This window comes from Scylla paramamosain, chromosome 44 (genome assembly GCF_035594125.1).
Source record: "Scylla paramamosain isolate STU-SP2022 chromosome 44, ASM3559412v1, whole genome shotgun sequence".
In the NCBI taxonomy this organism is placed as follows: domain Eukaryota; kingdom Metazoa; phylum Arthropoda; class Malacostraca; order Decapoda; family Portunidae; genus Scylla; species Scylla paramamosain.
This window is the reverse complement of record NC_087194.1, coordinates 251,130-273,605: the sequence shown is the minus strand read 5'-3', so window position 1 is coordinate 273,605 and position 22,476 is coordinate 251,130. Positions and strand designations below refer to the sequence as shown.

At 47.7% G+C, this 22,476-nt stretch overlaps 1 protein-coding gene across 5 annotated transcripts; it reads left to right on the top strand.

Annotated features, from left to right (window-relative positions):
• The first annotated feature begins 2,380 nt into the window (after positions 1 to 2,380).
• On the top strand, positions 2,381 to 21,970 carry LOC135094008 (uncharacterized). 5 transcript variants are annotated; one of them, XM_063993710.1, is made up of 7 exons: positions 2,381 to 2,403; positions 6,681 to 6,835; positions 8,188 to 8,355; positions 10,208 to 10,399; positions 10,883 to 10,968; positions 11,236 to 14,249; positions 14,378 to 21,970. In XM_063993710.1, the coding sequence occupies exons 2-7, from the start codon at positions 6,725 to 6,727 to the stop codon at positions 19,039 to 19,041; spliced, it is 8,235 nt and encodes a 2,744-aa protein (XP_063849780.1). In that variant the 5' UTR covers positions 2,381 to 2,403; positions 6,681 to 6,724; the 3' UTR covers positions 19,042 to 21,970. The 5 variants fall into 5 exon arrangements, with proteins under 5 accessions (XP_063849780.1, XP_063849781.1, XP_063849779.1 ...); XM_063993711.1 differs by lacking the exon at positions 2,381 to 2,403 and adding an exon at positions 4,823 to 5,232 and having other exon boundaries at positions 10,211 to 10,399; XM_063993709.1 differs by lacking the exon at positions 2,381 to 2,403 and adding an exon at positions 4,823 to 5,232.
• The last annotated feature ends 506 nt before the right edge of the window (positions 21,971 to 22,476 follow it).

Here is a 22,476-nt window from a genome sequence, read left to right as displayed (position 1 = left end):
AACCAGCAGTGTTAAGGAGAAGTTGGAAGTTTGAAGGGAAACAGAGAAAAAAGGAATACTTAATACAGTTTAAAAGAATGTACTTTGGAGACTAGAATGAAAGATGAAGAATTAGTAACATCAGGGACAGGGAAGATGGGAGGAACAGGAGAACCAGCAGTGTTAAGGAGAAGTTGGAAGTTTGAAGGGAAAAGAGAGAAAAGGAATACTTAATACAGTTTAAAAGAATGAACTTTGGAGACTAGAATGAAAGATGAGGAATTAGCAACATCAGGGACAGGGAAGATGGGAGGAACAGGAGAACCAGCAGTGTTAAGGAGAAGTTGGAAGTTTGACTGAAGTGGAAACAGAGAAAAAAGAATACTTAGTACAGTTTTTGAGGAAGGTACTCTGGAGATTAGACTGAGAGGGAGAGAGAGAGAATTAGTAACCTGGGGGGGAAGAGAGAGAATTACTAGCATTAAGGAGAGGAAATTGGAGATTCATCTGAGGGAGAGAGATAGAGGAAGAATAATTATCACCCTGACATTCTTCATCTCCCTGTCATCTTCATCTCCCTGTCACAATCTTTATCTCCCTCTCACAGCCTCTATTCCTTACAGTCTCCTCTCTCAGTTCTCTTCCTTTCTCAGCCTCCCTATCTTCCTCTTCCTGCCTCATCTTTTAATCTCTCTCTGTCTGTCTGTCTCTTCTCAATCTACCTCTCAGCATCCTCATCTCTCTCTCTCTCTCTCTCTCTCTCTGATAAAATACTAAGGGAGCAAAACACCAAGGCCAGCAGAGAGAGAGAGAGAGAGAGAGAGAGAGAGTAAACGCATCGATCAATAATTTGTTACAGGGTGGCCAAAAAGTTGTAAACAAGCCTTTTTTTCCGACATAAACCACACGCTCCCTTGCAGTTCACGAAATACTTGGACTGCGATATATGCGATAAGTAAATAAAGGAAGTAATAATAATGATAAAAAAAAAATGAAATAAAAAAAATACGTAACGTTTTATAAGAGTTGCCAAATTAGGAAATAGTTTTGACAAGTGACATTTCCTATGAAGTAGGTTTACCTGGACTTTGCGCTCACCTGGCTGAGTAATTAGTGTTTACAGGTATTTTTATGAGTGGTGTGGGTGAGTTAGTCATTAGATCACTGAATTTTGGGGCTCTGAGTAATAATTTAGATTGCGAATTATGGACGATGGAATGCAACGATATAATTCAACTAAGTACAACGTAAGATAACTAAAGACGTGGAAATAATGCAGAAATTAATAGAATAATTAATAAATAGAGCAGTGGACTTCCTAGAGATAAAAACTTCCTATTTCCTAATGTTTATACAGAAAATTCCTGAGCCACTAACAACAACGAGGGCAATAACCACAAAACCAAGCCTATTTCCGCCATTTTGACTAGGAATATAAAAACTAGAAGACTTATTTGACACATACCATGAAGGAGATGGGTGAGGGGGAGGAGGGAAGGGTGTAGATGAGGGAAATAACAGAGATAACTCACCTGCGCCATTCTGATGCTGCTGCTGCTGCTGCCACTCCCTGTGACGTCATGGAACCACGCTGCCCAACGTGTTGTACCGCACCTTTTATCTATAGTTATTGTTATTATTATTGCTATTTTTGGTTCAGTTTATTAATTACTTGTGTTTTTATTCGTAGTTATTCTTTATGTGATTGTTCTTGTCCTCTGTTACCTCATTTTTTTTTCTGCCCAACATTTCATGCCATAGGCTATATTTTTATAATTTTTACTATTACTGTTATATTTTATCCTGTTTATTAATTCGTAATTGTTTTTGTTGTGGTTGTTCTTGTTTTATATTTCCTTCTCTATCTTGTTTTTTGCTCTCTACACTATTATTTTCATTATCTTTACTATTATTGCTTACTATTCTTCGTTTTTTTTCATTTTCTTATTGTTATTTATTCTTGTTTTGTGTAGTGATGTGTTCTAGTTCATCCTCGTCTCCTTTTTATTTTTTCTATTTTTTTTCTACTCCATGTTTCATTTGTATTGTTTTTTTTTCATTATTAAGAGTGTTATTATCTTTTAGTATTTGTTTTTATTTCTTTATTCTTGCTTTTTTTTTGTTATGTCTGCTTTTGTGTATTTCCCTCTTTTTTCTTGTTTGTGTCATTGTTCTTTTCCTTCTTTTTGTTTCTAGTTTATTTTCAGCATCTTTTTCTTTTTTTTTTTCTTTTTCTTTCTTCCTTCCTTCCTTTTTTCTTCTTTTTTTTCTCCTTTTCTTTCTTTCTTTCTTTCTTTCTTTCTTTCTTTTTTCCTTTCTTTCTTTCTTTCTTCTTCTTCTTCTTCTTTCTCGTTCTAACCCTTCTTATCTTATTACAGGTAAGGGTGTTGATTAGCAGGTGAAGGTCACGGACTGAGAGATAAGGTAAGGTATTATTATTATTATTATTATTAGTAGTAGTAGTAGTAGTAGTAGTAGTAGTAGTAGTAGTATAGTAACGGCTGATAGTGTCTCTTTATTGTTATTCATACCTCTCACCTAACTCCTCTGACTATAAGAAATTCTTTGACTACTTACTCGTAACTTCCAAAGTGGAGCACATTCTGACCCTCTTCCCTTTCGCAGAGATCTCCATTCTTGGAGACTTCAATGTTCACCACCAGCTTTGGCTTTCCTCTCCCTTCACTGACCATCCTGGTGAACTAGCCTACAACTTTGCTATCCTCCATGACCTAGAGCAATTGGTGCAACACCCTACTCGTATTCCTGACCGTCTTGGAGATACGCCCAACATTTTTTACCTTTTCCTGACCTCTAATCTTTCTGCTTATGCTGTCACCCTTTCTTCTCCGTTGGGCTCCTCCGATCACAATCTCATATCTTTATCTTATCCTATTGCTCCAATCCCTCCTCAGGAACCCCCTAAGCGAAGGTGCCTCTGGCGTTTTGTCTCTGCTAGTTGGGGGGACCTGAGGAGGTATTTTGCTGATTTTCCTTGGAATGACTACTGTTTCCGTGTCAGAGACCCGTCTTTGTGTGCTGAGCGCATAACAGAGGTGATAGTGTCTGATATGGAGGCGTACATTCCTCACTCTTTCTCGTCCTAAACCTTCTAAACCTTGGTTTAACACAGCTTGTTCTCGTGCTATACATGATAGAGAGGTGGCCCACAAAAGGTACTTAAGCCTTCCATCACCAGAATCTCATGCACTTTATATTTCTGCCTGGAACCATGCCAAGTCTGTTCTCCAACTAGCCAAAAACTCCTTCATTAACAGAAAATGTCAAAACCTTTCAAGATCTAACTCCCCTCATGATTTCTGGCATCTAGCCAAAAATATCTCCAGTAACTTTGCTTCTTCTTTCCCTCCTCTATTTCAACCAGATGGCACCACTGCTATCACATCTATTTCTAAAGCTCAACTCTTTTTTTATTGGATTTTTGTTGCCCTTGGCCAGTGTCCTTCCTACATAAAAAAAAAAAAAAAAAAATCATTCATTCATTCATTTATTCACCTATTCATTCATTCATTCATTCACCCATTAATAAATTCATTCATTACCCATTCTCTCTCTCTCTCTCTCTCTCTCTCTCTCTCTCTCTCTCTCTCTCTCTCTCTCTCTCTCTCTCTCTCTCTCTCTACTACTACTACTACTAGTACTACTACTACCACTACTACTACCGTACAGTAAATGATGTAACCTTAAGTCCTTTTGGCTCAATATAATGCAATACCATGTACTATATCGCCCAACATATCGTACCGCATCACTACTACTACTACTACTACTACTACTACTACTACTACTACTACTACTGCTACTACTACTACCGTCTCTATTACATTCTATCTCTGCACGTATTAAAATTATTCTTATATAGTTAATCATATATATATATATATATATATATATATATATATATATATATATATATATATATATATATATATATATATATATATATATATATATATATATATATATATATATATATATATATATATATATATATATATATATATATATATAAATGCATACACGTATATAAATATGTAATAAGAATGCAAATTAAGTACAAATGCAATTAAATACGTGATGAGAAAGAGAGGAGAAGGAGAGGAAAGAGAGAATTAGAAAAAAAATAGAATAAGAGGGAAAAGTTGTATTTAAATAACTATTAAAACAACTAAGGAAAATAGAACATATAAAAAGGGACAGAAAGAAGATAAGAAGATAAAACCATTGATAATAAGATAAATCAAGGAGGAGATGATCAACTATTAGCTATGAGATTAAATAAACAAGCGAAAAAAATAATAAATAAGGAGGGATCGAAAGAAAAGAAGGAAAATTAACAAAAGAAAAGATAAATGTATGAAAAAGAAGAATGGCGAAGATTAGAGGCTATGAGATAAGCTTGGCCCACGAAAACAGATAAAATAGGAAAGATAAGGAGAAAAGGAGATGGAAAAGACATACAGGTTGAAAATAAGAAGAAGAAGAAGAAGAAGAAGAAGAAGAAGAAGAATGAAGCAGAAACGTATAGACTTGAAAGAATAAAGAGCTATACGTAGTGGCTAAAATATTCAACTGCGTATTAACTACAGCAACAAACCGATAAAGCAAAGAGTAAAGAAAAAAAATATATATGAAAAAAATGTAGATCTAATTATAGCTGAATACGAAAAGATGCAAACTAATAAAATGAAAAATAAAAAGAGCAGGGATAAAAATAGAGAGAAAAAAAGCATAAATAATAACTAAGGAAACCAAATAATGAAAGTTCAATTAGACACCCATTATAAATACAATAATAAGCGGCAAGAGCAGAGAGAGAAGAGAGAGACGGAGAGAGCAGGATTAGAAAGTTACGAGAGAAAACAAAACAAAGAAAGGAGAACTGAAAATAAATAACTAAAACAAGAAAAAAATAAGATAACAAGAAACCCATAACGAACAAGAAAAATAAGACGACAAATAGAGAGAAGCAGGAGATTGAGAGAGAGAGAGCAAGATTAGAACATGTTGCGCTGAGGCTGCTAGTGGGCGGCGTCTGGCAGCGCAGCGTGTCCGCCATATTGCATCATTGCCTCCTCGTTATTTTCTTGGCCAGCCTCGCCCCTGACGGCTGCCTACTGGTACTGGGGCCTCACTACCGCAGAAGGAGGCCACGAGGGAAGCCAGGAGGACCGGCCATTGCTTCCCGTTGGCTCGTAGTACTTCAAGTGTGACCAGCAGACGGTGACCCAGGTTCGAATCCCACTTAGTGATCAACCATGTGAAGGAAATTTTTATTCTTGGCACTATTATTAACTTGTCACTCTGTCCCCACGTGGCTGCCGCGCCTGGCACCCCCACTTGCATATGGCACCGTTTGTTGCTTCTCTTCCTCTCACCTGTGTTTATAAGCGAGTGACCTTTATTGAATTTCCTCGTTTTATTTTTCCGCGTATTTTCACGATTTTATTGGTCTCTCTCTCTCTCTCTCTCTCTCTCTCTCTCTCTCTCTCTCTCTCTCTCTCTCTCTCTCTCTCTCTCTCTCTCTCTCTCTCTCTCTCTCTCTCGTTAGTTTTGTTTATTTTGTTTATTTGTTTTGTTTTCGCTTTTTTCTCCTTCCCAGCAAAAATTTTCAGTATTTGTGGTTCTTCTTTCAACCTCCGTGTTTTTTGTTAATTAGTTTTGCCTGTTTTTATTTATTTCGTTTGGTTTTTGTGTGTTTGTTCAAGTTTATTTATTTATCTATTTATTTATTTATTTATTTACTTATTTATTCGTATTTCACTTCTTCCCATCTGTCTTTCTCCAGGTTTGTTTGTGTGTGAATTGTTTTATTGATTTCCCGTGTTTGTTTTTCAGTGTGTGTGTGTGTGTGTGTGTGTGTGTGTGTGTGTGTGTGTGTGTGTGTGTGTTTCTCCATATTTTTCCATATTTTTCTTGTCTCATGCAGAATTATTGTTTTTTTCTTGATTTCTTTTTTTTTCATCTATAACTTTAAAATTTGCTTGTTTGTTTGTTTGTTTGTTTGTTTGTTTGTTTGTTTGTTGTTTGTTTTCCTCATCCAGAACTGCATTTTTTTTCCCCGGTTTTTCTCATCCAAACATTTCTTTCCATTCTGTCTGACCCCAAAGACTTCCATATTTCCTACTGACCTGATCCAAAAAAGCTTTCATATTTTCTGCTGACCTGACCCAAAAAACTTCCATATTTTGTGCCATTCTTATAAACTGAGCCACTTACTATGTGATCCTCCCCAGTCCGAGAGCACCCACATGTACCGATTATAAGGTTAAGGTTGATGTTTGCTATAAGTGAAGGCTGGTGATGCTCTGTCTGTCACCTTATGCTGTCTGTCTTTTCTCTTCAATCCCTCTGTCTTATATGTCTGGCTGTTTCTGACCTGTAATTTAGTTTCCTCACAAAATACCTTAGTACTTGTGTAAACTAGTCATGAAAACGGCTTGAAAACCGCAATAACTTCCGCTAGAGGTTCTTAAGGGCAGCCGAGGAAGCAAGCTGAGATATTTGAGTGTATTAATGTGAACCAGAGCCATGAAAACAGATTGCAGACCCAAAGAATTCCCACTACAGCATCTTAGACACAGTTAAAAGACACTTGAACATTGAAGGGTACAAATATCACAGTTCTTAGTGGCTGTAATTATTTGCCTGTTAGTGCATTGCTAAATTGTTTATTCCAGCCACCACCGCCACCACCACTACCACCACCACCAGTGCAGCCTTCATGATTGAGACAGAGGAGGGCGATAGGCAGGAGGCGGCCCTGGCAGCACCCATGGCGACCTGCCGTGACGCCAGCCCAGCCTTGCAAGTCGCCGCACCACCAGAAGACGAGGTGAGGTGATACCTGGACACTGCTAACCTAACCTAACCCAACCCAACCTAACCTAACCTAACTTAACCAAACCTAATGTAACCCAGTGCAGCCTAACCTAACCTAACCTAACCAAACCTAACCCAATCCAACCCAACCTAACCTAACCTAACTTAACCAAACCTAATGTAACCCAGTGCAGCCTAACCTAACCTAACCTAACCCAACCTAACCCAACCCAACCCAACCTAACCTAACCTAACTTAACCAAACCTAATGTAACCCAGTGCAGCCTAACCTAACCTAACCTAACCAAACCTAACCCAATCCAAGCCAACCTAACCTAACCTAATGTAATCCAGTGCAGCCTAACCTAACCTAACCCAACCCAACCCAACCTAACCTAACCTAACCTAACCTAACCTAACCTATTACCTGTTATAATTTATGAGTGCCATATTCAGTGCCAAGGTGGATAAATTTCTTTTCTTACTTAATTGTAGACTATAAAGTAAAAATATTATAGTTTTGAGTGCCGTGCTTAATGCCATATTCTGAAACATCTCTGCCAGCACCTCCACTACATTCCAAAGGCTGTAGTTGAAGCTACATGGGTTTTTAAGGATGTTTTTACAGTTCCAGTGACAGATTAACAAGATATCTACATAACAAACAGGAGAAACACTCTTGAGACCCCAGCTAATCATTTCTTTGGCCTTGGAAAATGGTTGAGGTGAGGGAGCAGAGCGTTTAAGAATACAGGTGTTGGTGGCAGGTTTATAGGCTACTTGAGTGTGTGTTACTGCAGTGCCGAGTGCCATAGTTAGTGCCAAGATGCATAGACTGAGCGTTTTAATGAAGTGCCAAGCATATAGTGCCAAGATGCATAGACTGAGTGTTTTAATGAAGTGCCAAGCATATAGTGCCAAATGTATGATCCTGAGTGTTTTAGATAGTGATGAAGAGATGTCAGTTATAGTGCCTGTCCTTCAGTGCCAGGAGAGGCAGTGAGAGACAGAGTGCCAGGGAGGTGTGGGAAGATCCTGTCATGCAAAGTGGTTGGTGCCATGGTCAGAGTGCCTAGGAAGGTTACATCAATTAGGCAAAGTTTGAATGCCAGAGTGCCAAGGAAGGATCCATCAGTTAGGCAAAGTTTGAGTTCCAGAGTGAGAGTGCCATGGGTCAGAGTGCTAAGAAAGATTCCATCAGTTAAGCAGAGTTTGAGTGCCAGAGTAGGAGTGTCATGTCAGTGAATGCCAAAGCCCACTAATTAGATAAGTGTGAGTGTCATGGATCAGTGACAAAAAATCTCCAATTAGTTAAGCAAGGTTTGTGAGTGCCAGTGGTGAGTAAGAGTGCCGCATGCCCACCAGGAGAGCCAGTTTGAAGTGGGTGTGGGGCGGAACATCACAGTGGAATTGCTGACGGCGTGGAACACACAGCTTCGGCGGGAGGCAAGTGCCCGCTGTCCTGTGGCTGGCTGTGGCCTTACCTTCCACAGCGCGCCGCAGATACAGAGTCATTATGTCACCTGCTCTGGGGTTAGTAGTGCGGCCACCCTCCACCCTGCACTGTGATTGGCTGGCTGGCTCCTGCTGCTGCTGCTGATGATACTGTTCTTGTTTCTATTGGTGGTAGTAATTTTGGGTTTGTTTATCTATTCTTTTTATTAATTTCTTCGCATCTGTATCTCGTCCTGTCGCTCCAGTCCCTCCTCAGGATCCCCCAAGGTGGAGGTGCCTCTCGGGTCTAGCCTCTGTTAATTGTGGGGAACCTGACTTGCATTTTTCTGATTTTCCTTGGAATGACGACTGCTTCTGTGTCAGGGATCATCTGTGTGTGTTGGGTGAAGAAGAGGTGATGAAGACAGACATTCCTCCCTCTCTCACTCTCTCGCACACACTCTCTCTCTCTCTCTCTCTTGCTGTAAACCTCCCAAATCTCAGTTTACCTCAGCCTGTTCTTGTGCTATATATGGTCGAGAGGTGGCCCACAAAATGTACTTCACCCTTCCATCACCTGAATCTCTTGCACTTCATATCTGTGCTCAAGACTGATTGGATGGTTCTCTTCTGCCAGCTGATTGGATGGTTCTGTTCTGCCAGCTGATTGGATGGTTCTGTTTCTGCCAGCTTATTGGATGGTTCTGTATTCTCTTCCTACTATTCTGATTGGATGGTTCTGTTTCTGCCTGCTTATTGGATGGTTCTGGCCTGGTTGGTGATTGGATGGTTCTATTCTGCCTGCTGATTGGATGGTTGTGTATTGTCTCTTTGCTCTGATTGGCTCTTGCTTTTTGCCTGGCACTTCGTTGGATGACCTTCCGAATTGAATATTTAAGTTATTTATTTGTTTATTTATTTATTTACTTATTTATTTATTTATTTATTTATTTATTTATTTATTTACCCAGTTATTGTTAGTTTTCCTTCTCTATTTATCACATCTTTCTTATGCACTTTGATTTATCTTTTTTTTTTTTTCCTTTTCTTATTTATGTTTATATATTTATTTATTTCCTTACATTATCCAGTTAATTTAATTGTTTTTTGTTTTTTTTTTGTCAGTTTTTGACTTCTTTTCTATGCACTGTGTTCTTTCTTATCTTATCTCAACATATTCTAGTGTTAATTTGCTCTTAAGTATTGCCTTTGTGTATATTAGCACTGTAGAAGTAGTAGTAGTAGTAGTAGTAGTAGTAGTGTTATGCTAAGTTTCAAGTACTGGTACACACACACACATACATACACATACAAAGATGAAGACAGCCAATATTCATAAACATTTCTGTCTTATGCTGCTTAATACTGACAGAAAACAGTTCACCTAGTCCACTCTCCCCTCATACTCTTTCTCTGCGGGCTCACCAAAGAGGGTAGTACTTGTCATGCTGAGACGGGATACAAGACTCATATTTACTAGTATAAAATAGGCAACAGGTTAGCTTATTTTTCCTTTTCCAGTGTAAGATAGAAGGTTTTATGTCAGTCAGTCAGTCTGTTAGTCAGTCAGTCAGTCAGTCATGTGGTCAGTCAGCTAGATATTCATTCATTCATTCATTCATTCAGTCTGTCAGTCATTTGGTTAGTCAGCTACATAGCCAGTCAGTCAGTCAAATGGTCAGTTAGCTGGATATTCAGTCAGTCAGTGAGTCAGTCAGTCAGTCAATTGGTCAGTTAGCTAGATATTCATTCATTCAGTCAGTCAGTCAGTCAGTCAGTCAGTCAGTCAGTCAGTCCTCAAATCTTTCTATCAATCAATTTATTAATCCATTCTCTCACTCCTTCTACAAACACAAAAGGGCACCACCACCACCACAACCACCACCACCACCACAACCAATACAAACAAGTTAACTCCCTCTCTCTCTCTCTCTCTCTCCTTCACTGCCAGAAGTATGATGGGCCAGTAGTGCGTTGTGAGCAGTGCCAGGCCAGAGTGCCAGCGTCCCTCATGGTGCACCACAGCAAGGTTGTGCACCAGCGGCATCCTTCGACCCTAGGTGACCCAGACAGAGGCACCACGGGGTCACGGTTTGGTCAGAGGAACAGAGGTCAAGTTACGGTCTCCCCTGCGCCCTCCAGAGTGAGTATGGTTAGGTTAAGTAAGGTTAGGTTAGGTTAGGTTAGGTTAAGTTAGGTTAAGTTGCTTTAGTTTATTAATTTATTTATTTATTTACTGTTTTTTAATGTGATGAAAATAATGTATATCTATTTTTTTATTAATCTTGTTTTTTTTCTTTTCCTTTCTTCCTCTCTCTGTCCTTCCCTCCTTTCCTTCTTTCTTCCCTCTTTCCCTTCTCTTTCTTTCTTTCTCCCTCACTCCCTTCCTCCCTCTCTTCTTTCCTTATTATTTTTTTTTATTTGTTCTTTCCAATGTTTGTGTTGCCTTTAAGTGACTCGTTCCCTTCTTGTGCATGCGTTTGTGTGTGTGTGCTGTGATATTATGTGTGTAGTGTACATAGCCTTCCTTGTACAGACTGTAGTGTTCATGCCCTTCCTTGTACTGGGTGTAGTGTACATATCCTTCCTTGTACAGGGTGTAGTGTACATGACCTTCCTCCCACAGGTGTCAGGGCCTGAGGGTGTGAAGCAACACCACCTGCGATGCTCCCCCCGGGTGGATGCCAGGGACGCCACCTCCTCCTCCCCCAGGCAAGTCCCCTCCACCTGTGTTAGTGTCTTTACCATTGGCATCGTTAGTTACCGCCACTGCTTGTAGACACAGAAGAACAGCGACGTCCACCACAGCAGCAGTGGAATGGCCAGAAATGAAACTTGAGATGCAATTATGGAGAGAAGGATGAAAGCTGTTATAGAAGGGTAGTTTGGATGTGTGTGTGTGTGTGTGTGTGTGTGTGTGTGTGTGTGTGTGTGTGTGTGTGTGTGTGTACCTGGACCTGACCACAGTGTTCCCCACAGGACAGTCAGTTTGCAGTTGGATTGGGACCTGGATGATGAAGATGAGGTGAGCACATCCCCCAGCACCCCACAGCCCCACGCCCTGCCGCAGCAGTACCTGGGGGAGTGTGGGCAGCGGGACAGCTGGAGCCAGGCCCCCCTACCCCGCTCTCACGGCCTGAGGCACTCCCGGGGTGGCCTGGCAGGGGAGGAGGGAAGGGCAGCCAGCCTTGCCCTGGGCCCCCCTGACCCCCACAGCAGTGGCGGGGTTGGGCGGGAGCAGGCTGCATCACGGTCAGCCTGCTGCCAGCCTGCCCGCCAGCCCTGTGCCAGCGGGTGTCTGCAGCCGTCCCCCTCCTGGGCCCGGCGCCACCACCTGGACCACCACCACCACCACCTGCACCACCACCACCACCCAGGCCACGCCTCACACCCGGCAGGGCGGCGGATGCGGCGCGGCTCGTCCTGCGGGCCGGGCTACCCAGGGGAGGAGGAGACAGGACGACACTCTCGCTCCCCAGAGTCCCCCTGCCTGCCCTCCCCTGCCAGCCATGCCTGGCCTGCCCCCCTGACAGAGCAGCCCTACAGCCCAGCTGTCCAGAGGGAGGCAGCAGGGGGCTGGGGGCCTGCCAGTCCCAGTGTGGGGGGGGAGGCCGGCTGGGGGGAGGAAGAGGACCGGTACAGTGCCAAGCGGCGGCAGCTGGCGGCACGGGCAGAGCAGCTGCAGCGGGCGGAGGAGATGGTGAAGCAGCAGGAGGAGGAGGCACAGCAGCGCACCTGGCTGGCGTTGCAGCAGCAGGAGATGCTGCTGCGGGAGAAAGAGGAGGCACTCAAGATGCGGGAGGCGGCGGCACAGAGGAAGCTGGAGTTGGCGGCGCGCCTCATGGAGGAGTCCAGGATGATGCGGGGCTCCGGCCGCCACGGTGGTGATGCCCCTGCCCCACCACTCTACTGCCCCCGCCGCCCCCCATCTCCCTGCCCCCCGCCCTGCCCTGAGGACTTGTCTCACCAGGAGGCACCCAGGATCCCTGCCTGCCACGGGCCAGACGCCCCCTCGCCCCACGACGGCACCTTCCACAACGGCTGCCAGGACAGCCAGGCCGGGGTGGGGCGTGGCAGGGCCTGCCCCCCAGGCCATGGCAAGGTGGGGGACCAGTGTCCCAGGGGGGCCTCACCCCGCCAGCAGTGGAGGCCGGGGGAGGACCGCCCACCTTCCCCCCGGGCCGTCATCCCCGCCCACACACAGACAGAGTCAGGCGTGGCAGTCACCACCACCACCACCACACCCTGTGGCCACCTCCCTGAGGCCAGGCAGGGCAGGGACGTGCCTCAGGAGCAGGAGGAGAGCCCGCCCCGCCTGCCGGCCCCCAGAGTGGTGCGCACGTACTCCCGCACCGGCCGTACCCGCCTGCTGTCCGACACTGCCTGGCCTGCCCCAGCCAGCCAGGCGGGGCAGGACGCAGACGCCACCCTGGGGGAGACTGTGGTGAACCAGGGGTCCACCATCACCATCACCCCCCTTCCCCGGCCCCCCTCCCGGCCCTGCAGATCCTACAGTGCCTTGCCCATGTTGCAGACCACCAGCCTCCCCCGCACCCCCGGTGCCTCCCCCAGCCTCACCGTCACACTAGCCTCCCCATCCCTCAGCCCTGCAGTGACAGCCCCTTCCCCGGCCAGCACCCCCCCACCCCGGGAGCTGGGCCCCAGACAGCTATCCTTCCTGCCCCCCCTCAGCCTGGGGTCACAGCAGTTCACCCTTAAATACGTGGGGACCTTCAAGCCCACCCCCACCACACGTGTCAAGGCCACACCCTCCCCCCCCAGACTCTCGGAGGCCTTCTGCAAGCCAGGCCGGGAGGTGGTGGCCCCCAAGGTGACCATCCTCCCCCGGGGTGCACCAGTGGCTCCCCCCACAGCTGCCCACAGTGACAAAGGCTTGCAGGCCACACAGACAGGCTGGATGCAGGGTGTGACTGACACCAACAGCCCCGTCCCATTGCTGACCACCTCACCACCACAACCGCTGCCATGCACCACTCAGACCACCGTGCAAGTGGATCCCGCCGACTCATCCACACTGCAGATACACGTGGACTCTCCCTTCCACCCTCCACAGCCCTGCCACACTCACCTGTCCACCACATTCCTCACCACCGCACCAGGCACTACCATTCCTCAGTGCATCATGCCTGTTTCCACCACACCAACCACCACCACTCCACCAGACACCCAGTCCACCAGTGAGGAGGACAGAACATGCAGCATCACTCCACCACAGCAGGGAACAGCAGAGGGTACCCAAGACCACAAAGATTCTCAAGCACAGCAGCATCTGGAGATAGACACAGCAGACAACACAGCAGAAGACACAGGAGAGGAACCCTACCCATCTCAGACCCCACAGGACATCATGAGGGAACCTGGTGCCTTTGAGGGAGAGTTTGACCCTTGCACAGTACCTTACGGCAGCCCGACCCTCATGCAGACCATCCTGGGTGATGCTGTTGCCTTTCACACACCCATCCCTTCACCCAACACCCTGCAGGACTCTCAGAATTCTACCACTCTTTCAGTAGATGCAGAGAAAGACAGTACTCTCTTATACCCCTCTCAAGGCAGCACAGAGGACCAGACACTGCAGGATTTCAAGGATGCCCTCCCTCCTTCACTACCTGCAGGAAAGGACAACATTGCAGACCCACCTGAAGACACTAAAGAGCATCAGACAGTGCATGGTGGCTCTCTCTCACCAGCTAACGGAGAGGACACTCGGGAAGATAATGAGGATTCCTTCTCTCCACCAGCTGGAGGAGATGCACCACCCCACACGCAACCCACACAGCATATTTTTACCCACATTCAGAGTAAACAGGGAGAGACAGAGGTGGAGGAAGTGGGAGAGATGGAGATAATGGAGGAGTCTGTCATCTCCACCCAGCCTTTGCATCACCCCCCAACCAGTCCAGCACAAGTCCCAGTGGAAGAGGTGGTGGAGGAGGACGATGACGATGAAAACGACGATCTTTCTTACCCAGGTGAGTTTTAAGCTTGATGGTTTAAAGGGATAGGGAGGAATTAGTTGACAGAGTGATGGGTGGAATAGTGATGGGTGGGTGGATGTGCTGAGTTAAGTAGGTGAATTCATGGTTCCCCTTTCTTACAGAGGATGTGGAGATGGAGGAAGTGGCTATTATGGGCAATGGGGAGGAGCCTGATGACACTGGTAGCCTGTTCATTGCCAACCCAGCACAGGCAGAGGTGGAGGTGGAGGGAAGTGTCCTGTCTGACCAAGCACAGGTGGAGGAGGTGGAGGCCAACAGTGTTTTGTCCACCCCTGCACAGATAGAGGCAGAGGTGGAAGGCAACATTGTCTTGTCCACCCCAATACAGACAGAGGTGGAGGTGGAGGGCTGTGACCTGTCCAACCAAGCACAGACAGAAGTGGAGGTGGAGGGCTGTGTCCTGTCCAACCAATTACAGACAGAGGTGGAGGTAAACAGTGTCTTTTCTTCCCCAGCACAGACGGAGGTGGAAGTGGAGGGGTACATCCTGACTAACCCAACACAGCCAGCAACAGACAGTGATATCTCGTCACCCACACACACACCTGCAGAGGAGACAGGTAGTGTGATCCATCCCACATCTGAGGCAGTGACAGACGCCAACAGCAGTGACATCTTTCTGCCTGACCCCACACCGGAGGCAGGAGAGGAGACCAGAGAGAGTAACTTCACTGACCCAGCAGCTGAAGGAGTGGAGGCCAGGGGTGTGCAGCAGCTGGGGTGTGACTGGGGAGGGCCACAATCTGAAGGAGAGGTACTGGAGGCTAAAGGCACTGCAGGACTAGAAGAGCAAGGCAAGGATAAAATGCCAGGAACTGAAGCCTTCGAGGGTCACATTACAAATACTGACCTTGTATCTTCAGGGTCAGGTCACACTCACCAGGCAGAGGATGAAGTGACACAGGCAGGACTTATGGATGGACAAGTGCCAGATGTACCTTCAGAGTGCCAGAATGAGAGCATAGGGAGTGCCAGCCAGGGTGCCACAGACTGCAGTGTCATGCCTACCACCACACCCTGGCACTCTACTGAAGGCACACCTGTAGAGGGCCAAAATACCACAGTGCCAGTGTCCCAGGAAGGTCACACAACCCCTGAGTGTGACGCAGATGACCCTGTGACCCCAGAACCTGAGGAAATGGAAGCTGTTGGGTGGGGAAGGGCACAGCGGCGGAGGAGGGGAAGGGGGCGTGGCAGGGGCAAGGTCAGGGGTCAGGGAATGTGGACCAGGAGGCGAAACACAGGCAGAACCAGGCCAGGTCAAGTGGATGATACTGACCTGACCTTACAGGAGTCTGGTGCAGCAGTGACCTCATGTGCGACCCTGTGTGTGACCCCAAGCAGCTGTGGTAGTGATGACAAGGCAACAGAATGCCCCAAGACAGAACTCCAAGTGCCAATGTCACCCACACAAGAAATGGATGAGTCCACCTTAGATGTGGAGGCTGCATCCCCCCTTCCACCAGACACAGAGGTGGAGGACAGCCACAGGAACCCCGGGGCGGAGGAGGCAGTGGAGCACGTGTCAAGGGGAGGCCGCAAGGTGAGGCTGAGGGAGTGGTGGACGGGCGTGGTGAGTGAGGCCACCACTCCACGCAGCAAGGCCGCCGCCAAGTCGCCCGTCACCTCCCCAGCCAGGTCACCAGCCAGGTCACCAGGTAGATCGCCAGGGCCCAGGAAGCCCAGGGTGAAGAGGAGCCTGATGGAGGCCAGCGAGGCATCCCTGCCCAAGAGGAGGTGTGAGGAGGCACCCACAGAGGTCGACATGCTGACCACCACCACCACCACCACTGCCACCACCACCACCACCATCACCACCACCACCACTACCACCACCACCAATACCACTGCTGCCACCACCACTCCCACCACCACCACTGCCACACCAGATGTACTGAAAACTGAATCCTTCACACCATCCACACCCCTCACCCCAGCCCCCAAGGCACTGGAGGAGCCCCTCACCCCCACCCCCACCCACACCCCATCCTCAGACACCTCCATGTCCTCCAAGAGGCGGCGCGGGCGGCAGCCCAAGAAGCAGCGGCCGGTGAAGGAGTACCAGCCGAGCCCCAAGGAGAAGCGGGAGGACGTCGAGTGCGGCAAGTGTGGGGAGATGTGCTTCTCCCAGGCACACTTCCTCTCCCATGCGCGGCGGATGCACAACGGCCTGGCACGGCCACAGGGCGCCAGCCAGGAGTTCACAGCGGCGGAGACACAAGAGATCCTGGTGGACACCATGCGGGCAGTGCGGCAGGTGCGGTGCGAGGTGTGCGGTAGCGTGTTCCGGTCCGTGCTGGGCCACCGCATGCACTCCCTGGCCTGCGGCGTGGACCCCAGCCAGCTCAACAAGACCTGCCACGTGTGCCATCGCCGCATCCGCTACTACTACCTGGAGGCGCACCTCAGGAAGCATGCTGCCCTGGACTCCAGGAAGGCCAAGGAAGCGGCACCCAAGGAGCGGGAGCGCGGCAGCAGGAAGGCCGCCCTCAACTGCAATATGCGGCTGCAGGCGTGGCGCCACACCCGCACCGACGACGACGCCAGCGACACTGGCTCAGACCAGGGCGACGACTTCCGCCAGGAGCTGAGGCTGGCGCACTACTACACCCGCCCCGACTCCACCCTGCCCCCCTCGCTGCTGGCCAGCTGGGAGGCCGCCCTGGAGGAGGGGGAGGGGGCGGCCTGCCACCACCAGGGCTGCAGCCACTCTGCTGCCAGCGTGGCTGAGGCGCGGCAGCACCACTGGCTGTGTCCACAGGGGTGCCGCTCCCATGGGTACTCCTGCAAGCTGTGCTCCTTCACCTGTGACCAGGAGGGGGATATGGAGGACCACCTCACCTCCATGCACATGTCAGAGGTGGCTGGGGAGCCGGACAGCGAGTCCGACGCATCTGACGAGGACTGGGGGGAGCGGCAGGGAGGCCAGCGGTCCGGCGGCCTGCGGCGGTACAGCAAGGACCTGCTGGTGCCCTTCCTGCCGGCCCTGCGCTGGACGCACGACTTTTTGACTGACAGTGTCAGCGACTCTCTCTACCCAGAGCACTGGCCTACAAAGGATGGGTGGCAGGCCCTGCCCCCAGCCACCGCAGCCCCCTACCTGCCAGCCGTCACCACCAGCCCCAGGTTCAGGGTGCAGGTGGTGGGCCAGCAGGCCGTGGCAGAGGATGGCTGGGAGGAGCTTCACCGCTTTGACAGCACGGCGGCCGGCCAGGGCAGCGCCATGTTCTGTGGGGGCCCGGTGACAGCCTCGGCCTGGTGCCCTGAGTGCCCCCCGGGCTCCCTGGCCTCCAACATGCAGCACCTGGCCCTGGCCACTCTCTCATCCCCAGACATGAAGCACCAGATCTGTCACTCTTACTCCCACAGGGGTCTCATCCAGCTGTGGGGCTGCCCTGGCCCAGCCACCAGGGAGCCCCCCACACCCCGCTTCCTGCTGGGCCTGGGCCACCAGCACGGCACAGTGTGGTCACTGGCCTGGTGCCCCTCTGGCTCGGAGGAGGCGGCTCCCCCCGGCCTGGGGGAGTCCCCCCTGCCACGCCTGGGCCTGCTGGCCGCTGCGTGCTCTGACGGCACGGTGCAGGTGTATGCCGTGCCACGTCCAGAGGTGCTGCTGCCACAGGGCAGAGTGTACAGGCCGCCGGCCAGCCTGGCGCTGGTGCCAGGGCATGGCGAGGGCCGGGAGGTGCAGTGCCTCAAGGTGGACTGGTGCCGGGCCAAGGGGCACCACCTGGTGGCCGGGGCGCTGTCCTCAGGTGTGGTGTGCGTGTGGGACCTCACCACCACTTCACCCTTCCTGCGGCTGCAGCAGGGGTCGGTGGTGCTGCCCTTCAGGGCCTTCCATGCCCACAATGGGGTGTGCACCACAGTGGCCTTCTGCCCCACCACGGGTGGCAGGAACCTGCTGTCTGGCGGCAACGACCGCACCTACAAGTTCTGGGACCTGGAGCACCCCGAGCTGCCCCTGAGTGTGGTGCGCAAGGGTCTGGTGCTGGACTCCCTGTGGCTGCCACACTGGGCCGGCTGCTTCCTGGCCTTCGATGACGTGTACGGCTTGGCCAGCACCAACACCTGCTTCAAGGAGAGCGGCTTCTTCGGCATCGCGCCGCGCAACGTGCTGTCGGCCAACGCGGCAGTGTGGACGCTGGCCGGCTCGGACTGGCTCAACTCCGTGGCCCAGGGCGACTCTGCTGGTGAGGTGACACTGACAGTGCAGCAGCAGCTCTTCAGGAACTACGAGAACGAGAAGTTCCTGTCGAAGCGCAAGGTGCCAGTGATGTGCGCCCGCCTGCAGGCGCTGGACGCCACCGCCCCAGTGTCCTTCAGCAGCAGCCGCGTCATTCAGCGCGCCCGTCACCCGCTGCACAAGGCCAAGGCCAAGGCCCCGGACCAGCAAAGGCAGCAGGCCCAGCAGGAGGAGGATGACTGCCTGGGCCAGAACCTGTACCAGGAGTTCCCCCAGACGTACCAGGAGACGCGGGACACCCACGGTCTGGTCTTCAAGGAGCAGAACGTGGCGAACTTCAGCAGCATCCCCAAGGAGGAGCTGCTGGAGAGGTGGCGCAACGAGTGCATGGAGGCCAGCGCCATCACCTGCTACCCCATGATGGCTGTCACCTCCCTGGCCTGGAACAACAACCTTGGCGCACACACCTGGATTGCCGTGGCCACGCAGTCCGGCCTGGTGCGGCTGGTCAGGGTGGAGGCACTGCACACTGCCGCCATGGACTCTTTCATCCATGACAACTTTGGCGTGCGGAGATGAAACACTCAACTGTCTGTCTGTCTGTCTGTCTGTCTGTATTCTTAAACACTTACTAGCATCTCCACTACTTCCCAAAGGCTGTAGTTGAAGTGACGAAGGTTTTCAAGGGTGTTTTTACGGTCCCACTGACAGATTAACAACATTTCTACTCTACCAACAGGTGAAGCACTCTTGAGAACCTGGCAAGTCATCAGTGTGGCCTTTGAAAGTAGTGGTGATGAGTGGTGTTTGGGATGAGATGAGCCTGCCTTAGTGGTGTGGAGGTCAGTCAATTGTTGTTATGGTGCTGTGTGTTCAGTATTGGCCATTATCATCACCATCATCATCACCACCATCACCTCCATCATCATCAGTGGCATTTTTGTTTATTTTTTAGTTTCTTTCAGTGTTTCTCCTCCTCCTCCTCCTCCTCCTCCTCCTCCTCCTCCTCCTCCTCCTCCTCCTCCTCCTCCTCCTCCTCCTGTTCTTCATTATCATCATCCTTGCTGTTATTGATGTTTTTGATTATTGTGATAGTGTATGTGTGTGCGTGTGTTGATCACCACTACATCATCATCATCATCATATTAGTGCTATTTCGGAACGTGACAAATATCATTATTCATTGTCATCATCACTACCACCACCATTACCATGCCCGTTCCTATCACTCACCATCACCATCACCATTATCACTGCCACCATCATTATTATTGTTCCTACTTAGCAAATAATTCATTGTCATCACCACTACCATTACCATTGTTGTTCCCATCATCATCATCACTATCATCATCATCATCATCATCAGTGTGTGTATGGGGGGGGCGAGGGGCGGGTCATGCAAACGTAATGCCTTAATAATGTTATAATAAGTATACATACATACATACACACACACTTACATACATACATACATACATACATACATACATACATAGGTTGTCATAGTATTAAGAAAGCAAGGTTGAGATAATGTAAGCTTTTAAAAACTGATGTCTCGGTAATTTTTTTTTTATAGGCCTAGACCAGATAGGGAAGGAATTGCGTAGGCCTCATTTGAATTGTGAAGATTTTGATGTATTTAAGATTTATTTCCGTATGTGTGTGTGTTTGTGTGTGTGTGTGATATTTTCTCATTTTCCTTTCCTTTTTCTTTTTTTTTCATTTTCTCGCTACATTACAAGCAAGATGCCTTAAATGTAATAGTGAAGATGCTAATTACTCGTACCACTGCCAGCTTACAAAACTCTCTCTCTCTCTCTCTCTCTCTCTCTCTCTCTCTCTCTCTCTCTCTCTCTCTCTCTCTCTCTCTCTCTCTCTCTCTCTCTCTCTCTCTCTCTCTCAGATAGATTGACCGCCATAATATTGCCCTATATAACACATTTTTCACTTGTCAAATGAAAAGATTATTACTCTTTTTAGATAACATTAAAGAAAATATTAGTCGTAAAAATAATCATGAAAATATTGCCTCCGTTATATGTGTGTGTGTGCGTGCGTGTGTGTGTGTGTGTGTGTGAAAGAAGATGGATTTATTTAATTTATTCGTACAACGGTGCTGGAGATTCAAAACTTTCCTAATTCTTATTGCAGTGTTTAATATATTGACTTTATTTATAACTGGAAACAAGTATACTTAATCTTGCGCCCATATTTTGAAACACTGCCATTTATCTGTTTTACAAGGCCACAGAGGGGATCAGGCGGGCTCCCAAGGCTGTTCGTATCCTTTATTGCTGCAAAATGCTTCTTCAGTTCGCTAGACTCTTGAAAATTCCCAACTACTATCTAACTAGTAAAAATACACCCTCGAAAATCCCAGTAACTTCCATCAGCATTTGTTAAACCACAGGGTCTTGAAAACCCCATAAACTTCCACTGCAACCTGTTAAACTATCAAAAAATCATTAAAACCCTTGAAAACTCCATTAACTTCCGCTGCAATCTCTTAAACTATCAAAAAGTCATGAAAACCCCAATAATCTTCACTACAACTTGTTAAACTATCACCGGAACCTTGAAAACCGCAATAACTTCCACGGCAGCCTATTAAACTATTACTGGAATCTTGAAAACGCCCTTGAAAACCCCATTAACCTCCACTGCAACCTGTTAAACAATAAAAAGCACGAAAACCCACTTGGGAACCCCCCCAGTAACTTCCACTAGAGCCTGTTGAAAGCTAGCAAGACGAGGCGTAGGTGAGCTGGTGTCTGAGAATATGGGAGCAAGGAAATAAGACCTGTTTACGTTTACAGTGAACTCTCTTCCTATGCCTGTTAATGGTAATTTGTAATGGGACTTAGCTCTTGTATGGCCCCATTAACTAGTCCTCATCTAGTCCTTAATGCATGAAGACTTAATGGAAGGGAAATAATAATGTAATGAATGAAAATATTGAGGGTTTTAAGAGGGTTAAGTCGAGAAATTTTACGTAATGAAAAGATTGGTTTAGAAGAGTGTAAATAATGTTATGAAAAGTTATTAGAAGTTATTTTAAGAGGAGATAAATGGAAAATGATGTGGGTTGTCAGGGAAGACGTGTATAATCAAAATTGGAGTTATTTGAAAATATTTGAGTGAGTTACGTATGGAAAAGATTTGAATTACTGTGAGAGGAAGATAAATGGTATTGATAAATGTGGGTTATTTAAATAGTGAAAGGAAGATTTGAGAATGAAAAAATGTGAATGGAAAAAAGATACCAGTTTGAAAGGAAGATAAAGAAAAAAAAAAAAAACGAACGGAAATTATAAATGGAAAAAAAAGGACAGTTACTTAAGGATGATAATTATAGTGAACTAATGAGAAGGTAATTTATTTTGAAATGAGATAAGGAAGTGAAAGTTATGAATTGTTAACATCATACAAATTACAGTGGAATATATAGGAAGCCCTTTATACTTATCTCCTTGCATATATATATGTAAATAAAAGGAAGACTTGCTCTATTTAAAATTTATTATACACTTACTGCATGCCCCTTGTATTGTGTATGCGTCACTGGTGTGTGTGTGTGTGTGTGTGTGTGTTGTGGTTGGCGTGACGGAGGTACACACACACACACACGTACTGTACACTAAACGTAATGTGTGTGTGTGTGTGTGTGTGTGTGTGTGTGTGTGAAGAAACACAGCCGAGAACATTAAAGTAAAATAATTGTTTATGAGAGGGAGAATTCCATAGAGAAAATATTGCAGAAGAGATATTGCTACGATCAGAGAGAGAGAGAGAGAGTACAAGCGAGACTAAATAAATAGGGAAGGAACATAAAACATAATAGATGAGGAGAACGACTGACTACAAATAAAGAAAAGAAAAAAAAAGGGAATATAGATAGATAAAAAATGTGATATTAGCGTGTACAGGGAGCGAAAGCCTTGAGAACGCTATATTGAGCACGTGGATGGAGCGGGAGTGCCAGGCGTGCGATGACCCCCCCAAGATCCACTG